The sequence below is a fragment of the Petromyzon marinus genome, chromosome 40, assembly GCF_048934315.1.
Source record: "Petromyzon marinus isolate PM22_M1 ecotype Great Lakes invasive population chromosome 40, UKy_Petmar_22M1.pri1.0, whole genome shotgun sequence".
NCBI lineage: Eukaryota > Metazoa > Chordata > Hyperoartia > Petromyzontiformes > Petromyzontidae > Petromyzon > Petromyzon marinus.
In genome coordinates this window covers 12,808,467-12,820,199 of record NC_133706.1, presented here as the reverse complement: position 1 = coordinate 12,820,199, position 11,733 = coordinate 12,808,467, and the positions used below count along the sequence as shown (strand labels likewise).

The following is an 11,733-nucleotide window of genomic DNA, read 5'->3' as shown; positions in this document are numbered from 1 at the left end:
CTCCTGTGACGTGTCAGCTCGGTGAGGAACGCGTGGTGGGCTGCTGGACAATGCCGGCGAAGCGGAGAGCTGTCGCAGCCATTGCCCATCTGAGAGGCCCGGCAATGGCAGAGGGGGTGTAGGTCTGGCCCTGGTCCACCCTCGTGGTGGGGGAGTGGGGGGTCGGAGCGGGGGCCGGTAAACAGGGACAGCTCTATAAATCAGAACCACCGTGCAGCAGCAGCAGCACCCACAGCTACCAGCACCTCCAACGCCCACGCTCTCTCTGCGACTCGGGGACGATGGCGCGCGTCTCCGCTTCCCTGCATCTTGCTCTGCTGCTGATGGTGCTGCAGCTCCTGATGCTGTCACTGTCGGCCGGTGAGAGCGCGACCTCTGCTTGGTTAGAGAAAGTATCTCGGTGGAGGGAAGACCGAGCAGAGAGTGTGCATTACATCTTGTTAGGGCCTTCTTGCAGTAACAGAAGTGACTAAAGCGTGTGTTAATGTGTGGCTCTGCAAATAGATCCTATTTTGGGCCCCAGTAAGGTAAGGCTGCCCCATCGCTTCCATACAATAAATATGGGCAGTGTTTCTGTGCACTCTCGACTTGGTACTTGGCTCGAGAGGACCTCGGTCTCTACAGGAAACCCAAACCCGCAGCTTCCAAACTGTGAGAGTCTTAGAAACTGCTGCCCCTGTTGTCCGGAATTCCCTACCCCTGTGTCTCTTTGCTGCCGATTTCCTTCCCTTCTTGAATCCAGTCAAGAACGTACTGTGTGGGGGGCTAGTGCCCCCACACACAGTACGTTGTGGGGAGGGGGGCACTGTGTGGGGGGCTAGTGCCCCCCTCCCTACTCCCCACAACTGCTCTCCTCGTCACTCCACCCATGTTTTCTTTTTTCCTGTTTGCTTAAAATTATAGATGTCCCTGCCTTCAATCATTACCTAATTGCAGAACAATTCAACAACTTGGAGGGTGGCGGTGGTGGTTGAGACTGGATGAACATGGTGTGTCATGCCACTGTTCGCTCGGCCAAATTTGTGTTTTCATTTTGTATATTATTTAGTCCAAGTGAGCTGCTTTTGTGTTTTAATGGGTAACCCTGAACAGCTTTTTGAATCAGAATCAGAATCAGAAAAGGTTTTATTCGCCATGTAAGTTCACACCGACACGGAATTTACTTTGGCAGGATGGTGCATACATTCAACATATAGGAATCTAAAATCTTAAATAAGTTTTAAACAAGTCTTACTATAATAAGGGTTAAAAGTCTAACACCAAGGGGCTGAAGTATATAAAATTGAATAAATATCGAATATAAAATAGCTTTAAGATATAATTTAAAAATAAAAAATACAAATAGGTTAACATAGTTAATATCGGCAAGGTGTCATTATATAGATAAAATGTTAAAAACAGTGTAAGCCCTTGGCCTTGTTTAACAGGCCAGCAGCAGATGGGAAGAAACTGTTTTTATGGCGTGAGGTTTTGGTCCTGATGGACCGAAGCCTTCTGCCGGAGGGGAGTAGCTGAAACAGAGTGTCCAGAGTGGGAGAAATCGGCCATAATCTTCCTCGCTCGCCTCATGGACCTTGTCGTGTGCAGGTCCTCGAGGGTTGGTAGATTGCAGGCAATTACCTTCTCAGCAGTGTGGATGATACGCTGCAGTCTGCTCTTGTCCTTGGCAGTGGCAGCAGCGTACCAGACGGTTATGGAGGAGGTGAGGATGGATTCAATGATCGCTGTATAGAATTGCACCATCATTGTCTTTGGCAGGTTGAATTTCTTCAGCTGCCGTAGAAAGTACATCCTCTGTTGAGCTTTCTTGGTGAGGGAGCTGATGTTCAGTTCCGACTTGAGGTCCCGGGAGAGAATAGTGCCCAGGAAGCGGAAGGACTCTACAATTTTGACTGGGGAGTCTAACAGGGTGATGGGGGTGAGTGGGGCTGTATTCTTCCTGAAGTCCACAACCATCTCAACTGTCTTTAGAGCATTTAGCTCTAAGTTGTTCTGGCTACACCAGGTCACCAGATTGTCAGCTTCCCACCTATAGTCAGACTCATCCCCACCAGAGATCAGCCCAATGAGGGTGGTGTCATCCGCAAACTTCAATAGTTTGACGGACAGAAGATCGTTAAGTTGATCGTTAAGTTGTTCTACATGATCCTGATTTGGTTTTACATGCGATGTGAATTCAACTTTTTTACATGAGTATTGGTAATTTAACTGAATATATATTTTAAAAGGGGACTGCTTCGGGTCAGGCAAAAAAGGCAGAGCCCCGATAGAGACAGAGAGCAATCTGGGAGGGCAAGCAGCATTAGCAAGTCGGCAACGTCTTCGATGAGCTCAGTATTAACCCGAACTCTGGCAACTGATGGAAGAAAAAACCTTTTATGGATCATATTGGTGGCGAAAGCCTACGTGTTAAACTAACTGATGTAAAGTCTTACAGACAGTAAAAAAAGCTTGACCAGCAAAGTTCCAGCCCAGCCTGTACATGAAATGATGCGCAGCCAGAAAAAAATAGTCGAATCCAACAAAATTGCCAGAATACTGTGACCAGCTGTAACCTGGACCGGACAGCCCCGTCAAACAGTCATTTGGAAGGGACAGCCTCCAAACTCTGAAATGAGAGATCGCCAAGGGCGACACCACGTGGGTACACACTATCACTGTTGCTAGCCTATACACAACACCACGTGGGTACACACTATTACTGTTGCTAGCCTATACACAACACTACGTGGGTACACATTACTGTTGCTAGCCTATACACAACACCAGGTGGGTACACACTATCACTGTTGCTAACCTATACACAACACCACGTGGGTACACACTATTACTGTTGCTAGCCTATACACAACACCACGTGGGTACACACTATCACTGTTGCTAGCCTATACACAACACCACGTGGGTACTCACTATTACTGTTGCTAGCCTATACACAACACTACGTGGGTACACATTATTACTGTTGCTAGCCTATACACAACACCACGTGGGTACACACTATCACTGTTGCTAGCCTATACACAACACCACGTGGGTACACACTATTACTGTTGCTAGCCTATACACAACACTACGTGGGTACACATTATTACTGTTGCTAGCCTATACACAACACCAGGTGGGTACACACTATCACTGTTGCTAGCCTATACACAACACCACGTGGGTACACACTATTACTGTTGCTAGCCTATACACAACACCACGTGGGTACACACTATCACTGTTGCTAGCCTATACACAACACCACGTGGGTACACACTATCACTGTTGCTAGCCTATACACAACACCACGTGGGTACACACTATTACTGTTGCTAGCCTATACACAACACCACGTGGGTACACATTATTACTGTTGCTAGCCTATACACAACACTACGTGGTTACACATTATTACTGTTGCTAGCCTATACACAACACCACGTGGGTACACACTATCACTGTTGCTAGCCTATACACAACACCACGTGGGTACTCACTATTACTGTTGCTAGCCTATACACAACACCACGTGGGTACTCATTGGTTTTTTCGGTAAAATCACGTATGTAGAAATACCATAAAATTATATTGAAATAAATCAATCACGACGTTTTGACCGCAACACAAGCGATCTTCATCAGGTGTAAAAAACAAATAGCACATAGGGTGACATCAACGCAACACATAGAGAGCGTTAAACTGCACGGAGGTAAATACAACAAGAAGAGAGACGAGAATTCAACAAACCTAAGAAAAATTTACGTGATGCAAAACCAGTCGGCCAACGACACAGACACTTGCCTGGCAGACCACGAATTTCAGAAGAGTGCTAAATTTCGTGTTCATCCTCTGGGTTGAACATACCAGCATAGACAGTGTGAACAAATACGAGGTACAAGATAGCAGAAATACATATACAGGGACACAAGAGGTAAGAAGAGGAAAGACGGACAGAGAAGCAAGAGAAAGGGGCCGGAGGGATGAACAGACAGAGGCTTAAAATAAGCAGTAGAGGTGGGGGGAGGGGCCGAAGAAAACAAGGGGCACGGCAGCAGCAGAAGAGGGGGGAAGGGGCAGGAAAATGTAAGCGGGTGCAATAAGTTTAGGACAGAATTGTAAAGGTAACTTCCCCGTAGAAGTGTGTTATACGTATTTCAACATACGTGACTTTACTGAAAAAAACAATGAGTAATTTATGCAGTCACGAAAGCTTTAATTCTTTATTACTACGTGGGTACACACTATTACTGTTGCTAGCCTATACACAACACTACACACTATTACTGGTGCTAGCCTATACACAACACCACGTGGGTACACACTATTACTGTTGCTAGCCTATACACAACACCACGTGGGTACACACTATTACTGTTGCTAGCCTATACACAACACCACGTGGGTACACACTATTACTGTTGCGAGCCTATACACAACACTACGTGGGTACACACTATTACTGTTGCTAGCCTATACACAACACTACACACTATTACTCTTCCTAGCCTATACACACCACGTGGGTATACACTATCACTGTTGCTAGCCTATACACAACACCACGTGGGTACACACTCTGCAGTCGCTAGCCTATACACAACACCACGTGGGTACACAATATTACTATTGCTAGCCTATACACAACACGCTTGTGCCAGGCTATGTGCACGTTAAGGCCACGTGAAGTGTCGAACGCCCGCTGGCAGGTCACGGGATAGACCCTGCAGGTGCCATGGGTTGATAGTCACTTGCACACCCACAGCTCACCACCAACAATATTAAGGACAAGACGACACAGACTGTGTAACATTTTAATCTTTCACCTCGGGTTTGGCTGGGCAGAGGCGGACTTTCTGGGGCGACTCGATGCCGTGTGCGAAGGCGCGGTGGCACGAGAACCAGGGAGAGTTCCCGTGGAACACTTCGCTGGCACAAGAACCCGGGAGAGTTCCCGTGGAACACTTCGGTGGCACGAGAACCAGGGAGAGTTCCCGTGGAACACTTCGGTGGCACGAGAACCAGGGAGAGTTCCCGTGGAACACTTCGCTGGCACGAGAACCCGGGAGAGTTCCCGTGGAACACTTCGGTGGCACGAGAACCAGGGAGAGTTCCCGTGGAACACTTCGACTTCACGTTCGTCCACACGCGACGACTCTCCAGCTCGCCCTCCCTGTGGCCTCTCCTTCCTCGTTTTCGCCCACTCTGGGCCCATTAGCTCCCTGGTTTGCTACCGGCAAGGGAGCGCTCGTACGGAATTCGCCAGCGCCAATTGCGTGACCCCCACTCCCGTTTCACCCCTCCCAACCTCCCTCAAATCCCCGTTAACTGTCAATCTCCTCACCAAAACACAACGCACCAGTCCCTTTATTCTTCCTCCGTCCCCCTATCCCCACGGTCATCTCTCTCATTACCTCCCCACCCCCTTCCAGCTCATCCCTGTCAACTCACAGACACCACCCAACATATCGTTACATCTCAGACCATCATGTATCCACGTCTCCCGCCACCAATCGAATATTGCCACATCGCAGGGGCCACTCCCGGTCAAATGGGTGCAGGGATTGGGGGTCAGCGTGTAAAGGGGTAGGGGAACGCTGATGTTACCCGTTATGGAGAACCGGTCACATCCACGAGCAGAACACACGACACGTGGCGAGCGGTGCCGACGATGTCCATTCAATGAATTGCATCGATTTGTGTTCATTCGTATTGCTTTTTCTGACAGCGGCTGATAAACCTGGCTCCTGCCCAAAGCAGCGGCCTGGCACCATCGGCATCTGCGTCAACCTCTGCGAAGACGACGACAGCTGCACAGGAGAGCAGAAATGCTGCAGCAACGGCTGTGGCCGTACCTGCATGGAGCCCGTGCGGCCAGGTGCGGCACGCTCCCCCCCACCCCCCACGCGCCTCGACAAAGGCGAAGTTCCCCCGCTATCGCCTGCAACAGCCTGTAAGGGGGCAAGTGCTGTTCGCGAGCAGCACGTGTTGAAGGCCGGGCACGGCACACCAGGGGGTGGGTGGTCAGCACCAGGCCCGGCCGCCTTTGTCCCCGAGTAGTGATGTTGACACATCGAACCAGATAATCCACGTGAATCTTTGGGTCTCTTTGTTCGTCTATGGTTCGTTATCTGAGTCTTAGGGTCTCTGTGTGAGTCTATGGGTCTCTGTGTGAGACTGGGTCTCTATGTGAGACTGGGTCTCTGTTTGAGTCTATGGGTCTCTGTTTGAGTCTATTGGTCTCTGTGTTAGTCTATTGTTATTTATCTGAGTCCGAGGGTCTCTGTCTGAGTCTGTGGGTCTCTGTGTGAGTCTACACCCCTCGGTGTGAGTCTACGAGTCTCTATGTGAGTCTACGTTTTTTTTACATGAGTCTGAGGGTGCTCGTGTGCCAGTCTATCGAAGAGCAAATGGTGTGAAACCGTCAGGGCAGATCTTGGAGGTCCCGTGTCTCCTGTGCAGCAGCAGTAGCAACTGCAGCAGCATCGAGTGAGTGGAGGGCAGGACAGGAGTGGCGAGACGCTTGGGCCGTGTCGATGTGAAAGCAGCGTGAGTGAAACGATTCCCAATTTTCTGTTTGAATGCGTCTCAAAGACAAGCCCGGCGCCTGTGCCTTCGTCAACATGAGCAACATCCGCTGCGAATCCCACGACAACAAATGCGCGGACGACCAGGACTGCCAGGGCGACAGGAAATGTTGTAACACAGGCTGCAGGAAGGAATGCACGAAACCAGGCACGCCACGCCGACGGCTGTTCCATCATCACCACCCTCTGTAAATTAACATCGGCAGCCGTGATACATCCACTGCTGGATGAAGGCCCCCCAGTCCTCCGCCACCTCTCGCGGCATTTGACACTGGAGCTGATGAACGCGCTTGGTAAAGGGGGCGGGGTGGGGTGCTCGTTTTGTGTGATCAAGTCAGACATTCGTATTGATATTGAACAACAAACATAACTCGTCCACTGTTTCGAAACCCTCCCTGGGTTTCGAAACCCTCCCTGGGTTTCGAAACAGTTCAACGAAAATGTAGTGAGAAATCGTGCTCGTGGGAAACGCCAAATTTTTGGGTTGTACAAAAGAAACTCCCTCAGAGGGGGTCAATCTTTGACCGTTGCAAGGAGCGGGGCGCTTTTCACGTTGTCCATCCTCCAAATCATCGTGCACTGTAGCGGGGGCAGTGTTTGGGGTAATTCAATCGATGCAAAAGACCGTGTTAGCATCCAGCGTGCAAGTTGGACGTTAGATGGAAATTCATCGCGAGCTTAGCAACTGACGTCGACTGAGAACGCGACTCGCCGTCACTCTCCCGCTCTGGGGGCTTACTGCGGGGTGTGTGTCTTGTTAGATTGTTATTGATGTTGTGCAGGTGTGATGAAGGACTCCAAAGGTGGCACTTTGTTCGATACATCTGATCGTCCTGAACGATGACGTCCAATCAACGCCACTCCCTCGCTTCCTTCTCCCGAGCGCGCTCCCTCGTGGCGGTGGTGGTGTCCGTGATATCCACGTCACCGTCCCCATGGCCTACAGAGGCGCTATCCAAGGATGCCTAACATCCTCACGCATCTATGTTGAACTTGTTCCAACTGTGCTAATCGGAGGTGCGGGGGAAGGACAACAACCTAAACACACACAACAAAAAAGCAGTTCTTAAGAAATTCGTTTGTCAATCTAGATGGTTTCAAAGTGCATCGCTCCCAGAGCGTTCCAGACGGCCGCAGACGCGCACCTGAAAACGCGCGATGCGGCAACCGTCTTTGTTCGACGGCTCGCCAAATGCTGCGGCGGGGGAGCAGCTGCTCACGTGGCCCTGTTGCTGTGCGATCATTTCACCAGTGAAACGCAAGCCCGGATTTTGTCCGTATGTCAACGCCCAGCTCATCAAATGCGCGTACCGACCCGACCTCAACCGATGCCAGCAGGACTGGCAGTGCCCCGGTAAAGAGAAGTGCTGCAGCTCCGGCTGCCTGATGATCTGCAGAAAGCCAGGTACGCCAGCCTCGATCACTCCCCAGCCAGGGGAAGGAAGATCGCGCCATCGTCACTGTTGCCATGCTCATCACTTGCATCGGCAGCCGTGATCTATCCACTGCTGGATGAAGGCCTCTCCCCAAGGCCTTTCCAGCTCTCGCGGTCACATGAAGCAACTGCCATCCCATCCTTAGTCGTCTCTCTTCCTCTCAGCGCTGTTCCAAGCATACACCTCTCAGTGCTTCTTCGCACGCTTCTGTTCCATCCTCTTTGTGACCGTCCACGCTTCTGATCAGTGCGTCACAGCAGGCGATATGCGCCGATTGAATCTTCATTGGGCACGTGGTCTGTTGCTTTCAATCTGCAGGTTCGCTCTCGTCCACCTCACTGTGCCGTCACCTCGATCCCGGTCGCCTGCATTAACTGCCCTCGGTACACGCACTCTGCTGTGCTTCCCATTGAGGGCTGTCCTGCTAAAAAATATATCATTGATGAGCCACAAAATCGTCATAGTCCACAGCGTTGAGAGGAGGTGGATTCAGTGCATAACATTTTTTAAGTTAATTGTGCATCTTTCTGTGGTGATGATGATGATTCGTCCAGTCGACGTAAATATTCTGATTCTGACGCAATTAAAACCTATCGCTCGTGGGTCGTACAGCCTTCTAACGACACTGGCACGCGTGTGTAACGCACACATGTGTTACCGCACGCATGTGTAACGCACACTTGTACCGCACACATGTGTAACACACACACGTGTACCGCACACACGTGTAACGCACACGTGTTACCGCACGCATGTGTAACGCACACGTGTATACCGCACGTATGTGTAATGCACACGTGTTACGAGTCAAAAGCGCGGGAAAACCGCAGGCGAGCAGGAATGGTAAAGGTGTGCTGGTACCAACCATTTCCCAAGCTCTGCCGCCTTCTACACGTAAAAATGTTTGCAGGCAATTAACGAGTCTTTGATACATGGGGGGAGGAAACGGGAGTCCCCAGAGAAACCCCACACAAACGACAACAGATGGAGATGAATCCGCCTGTCTCGGCCTCGCTGTGCGCTGCATTGCACCACTATCCGAGTAGTTAACCTCGCATTCAATAAACCTTCAGAGCCAGGGTGAACATCCGGGTCCAACGTATTTAATTAATAGAACGAAGTAAAACTGATTAACAAACACAGCACAAAATACAGCATCCATTAATACTTGCAATATCAATACAATAAATGAACACTACAACATCATAACATTGTCTTCGATAACACGATTTTCAACAATAGGTCCTGGATGGACCAGGCACCTACATTAGGACTGAATAGCTATACAAGAGAATAAGCTACTGTGTTAGATAAGGTCACTTCGTGTAATCACCATACTGCAGCCTAAATGTACAATGCTGCATATAACACTGAACAGTGGATGAGATACTTCTTCATCCTTGCTCTCAAGAACACATTAAAGTTACATGGGCACAAGTCTGGCTCGACTTATACAACTACAAATAACATTCACAATAATGCAAATGGCAGGCTTCGTTGTTAAATAGGCCCCATATTCATCATATGGGGCCTAGCATTTTAAAGGCATTTACAGCATTATAACGGTAATCCTAACATTATAGCAGCATTCCCAGTATTATAAGAACATAAACAAACTTACAGACAATGCTTCTTAAAGTCCCGCAAAAAATCTGTCTTCACTGAGGTGCTAATTGTGCCTCCATTTTGTACTCTGTGTAATGGCTTACACCCCCACCTGGCCTCGTGACTTAGAGACTCTCAACTCGTAACTTCCTGGTCACGTGACCAAACTCAACACCATCATATCAAGAAGTTCCTGTGTAAACGCACCCTCATATCTGCTGTGGGGCAGAACAGTGCCACATTATTCGCACCTCCGATTAGCGAGGTTGGATTGCGCACGGCGCGACGGAAGTTCAACGTTATGTGAGCGGCATAGCTAGACCCTGGCAATTCTACGGGGCTCCTAAGTCACCGACCTGCACGGCCTCCACGCGTGATCGACCACGTCGGTTGCTCATGGCTCTCCCATGCCTCGCCCTCGTGTGCGGGCCGCAGTGAAGGTCGGATCGTGCCCGGTGGAGGACACCTACTGCATCGCCAGACAAGGGGATGACGAGGAGGAGGATTGCGCTGACGACACCGACTGCCCCGGCGACAAGAAGTGCTGCAGCCTCGCGTGCGGGATTCGCTGCTTGGATCCAGAGCCATGTGAGAGTCGATCGATACCGTTGCACACCCGGTTCTGTCCCGTGACATCCTGCCCGCGGGCCTTCGACAACTTTTCTTGGCCTCACGGTGCACCGAGCGTGGCACAAGCATTTTGGTGACGTTAAAAACAGATTCATTGGATGAAAAAGTTAATTATTGTGCTGCCATTTGCGGGGAGATGATGCGAAGAAGAATGGAATACCCAGTGCACCACTCGCACTCTCCCTCTCCGAGTTGCCTCGCGAATGGCTGATCGCGTGATCCCGCTTATCCGTGTCCAAACTGTCATCCCTCGCCCTCGTCCGCCAGGTTCAGTGGTAAAGCCCGGTTCGTGCCCCATCCGGGACTACTCTCAGATCAAGTGCTTGCACTACCAACACGACTGCAGTGGCGACGTTGACTGCCCCGACAATGACAAGTGCTGTCGTGTCGAGTGTGGAACTGGCTGCGTGGATCCAGATATTGGTGAGATCGGAACCAGCTCCTGCCCACCCCCTCTCCCCTCACCACCCTCCCACGGACACAGGGGCACGGAGACATGGGGACAACCTGTATGAAATTCCCCGCATCTCCTGGGAACCCTTCATTCTTTCATTCGCATGACATTTGAACATCAACGGACGAGCTTATAACCGCATGCTGTGATTGGAGAGCCACGTGATGGCGTTTGGGTGCACCGGTTGGATTCCCTTTTATACCGCGTGCAAGAGCGTCACTTGCACAATGATCGGAGATGTATGTATGTTAAGCTTCTTTCGGGCCGTACGTAGGCAACCGTGCTAATCAGAGGTGCGTAATTGACGTGATGTGAGTCATCAACTGCTCCTCACGGGCAGTCACAAGCTCAGGTGGGTTCCGTCTGAAGCTACATGTGTGCGTTGTGTGGGAACTGGCTCCGTGAGAGACCGTGTCTCACCATGGATCCATTCACTAAGACCGAGTCTTGCACTCACAATGTGTGCCCTCAATGGTTTTATTTTTTTCAGCGAGAATACCCGAAGGGCCGCTGTGAGGAGGAGTCCGCTATGGCCGGCTACACGTGTCGTCTCGCTGCTCTGCACAGCAGCAAGGGGCTTCACAAGGAGCGATCCGCGCACCCCACCCCTTCCACTGACCCCCCTCCCCCCACTGACCCCCCCTCACTAACCCCCCCACACACTAAACCTCCCCCTACTGACCCCCCCCCCACTGACCCCCCCTTCACCCCCGCTGGCCGTCTGCGGTCCGCAGCTCTCGCTCGCTATCTTAATTCGACAGCTCCCTATGGCTGTGTCCAATAAAGTGCTGTGCGCCGAATCCTGTGTTCGAGTGTCCGTGTGCTTGCGTCTTCTGCTCTGTGATGGAACGTTGCGCTGGCACGCGTCACGCCAGCTCAGCTCGAACACACGTGGCAACGCGTGGACACGCGTGGAACTACACGTGAGAACACACACGTGGCAACGCGTGGACACGCGTGGAACTACACGTGTGGCCATGCGTGAGAAGACACGTGGCCGCGTTCCCACGGCCACTGGGGAGCAAGAGGAGCCCGG

At 50.9% G+C, this 11,733-nt stretch overlaps 1 protein-coding gene across 2 annotated transcripts; it reads left to right on the top strand.

Moving 5' to 3' along the window:
* Window positions 1-216: 216 nt before the first annotated feature.
* LOC142930534 (whey acidic protein-like) lies at window positions 217-11,497 on the top strand. Of its 2 annotated transcripts, XM_076073165.1 has the most exons (7): window positions 217-360; window positions 5,714-5,863; window positions 6,580-6,720; window positions 7,825-7,977; window positions 10,049-10,201; window positions 10,511-10,666; window positions 11,188-11,497. In XM_076073165.1, exons 1-7 carry the CDS (start codon window positions 282-284, stop codon window positions 11,211-11,213), a joined length of 858 nt encoding a protein of 285 aa, XP_075929280.1. In that variant the 5' UTR covers window positions 217-281; the 3' UTR covers window positions 11,214-11,497. The 2 variants fall into 2 exon arrangements, with proteins under 2 accessions (XP_075929280.1, XP_075929281.1); XM_076073166.1 differs by lacking the exon at window positions 6,580-6,720.
* Window positions 11,498-11,733: the final 236 nt, after the last annotated feature.

Bases quoted from the DNA above. Each gene is read 5' to 3' on its own strand.
- LOC142930534 (XM_076073165.1), top strand. From the start codon at position 282: ATGGCGCGCGTCTCCGCTTCCCTGCATCTTGCTCTGCTGCTGATGGTG. The intron at 6,721-7,824 runs GCACGCCACGCC...TCATTTCACCAG, and splicing joins GAAGGAATGCACGAAACCAG to TGAAACGCAAGCCCGGATTT. The intron at 10,202-10,510 runs GTGAGAGTCGAT...CTCGTCCGCCAG, and splicing joins CTGCTTGGATCCAGAGCCAT to GTTCAGTGGTAAAGCCCGGT.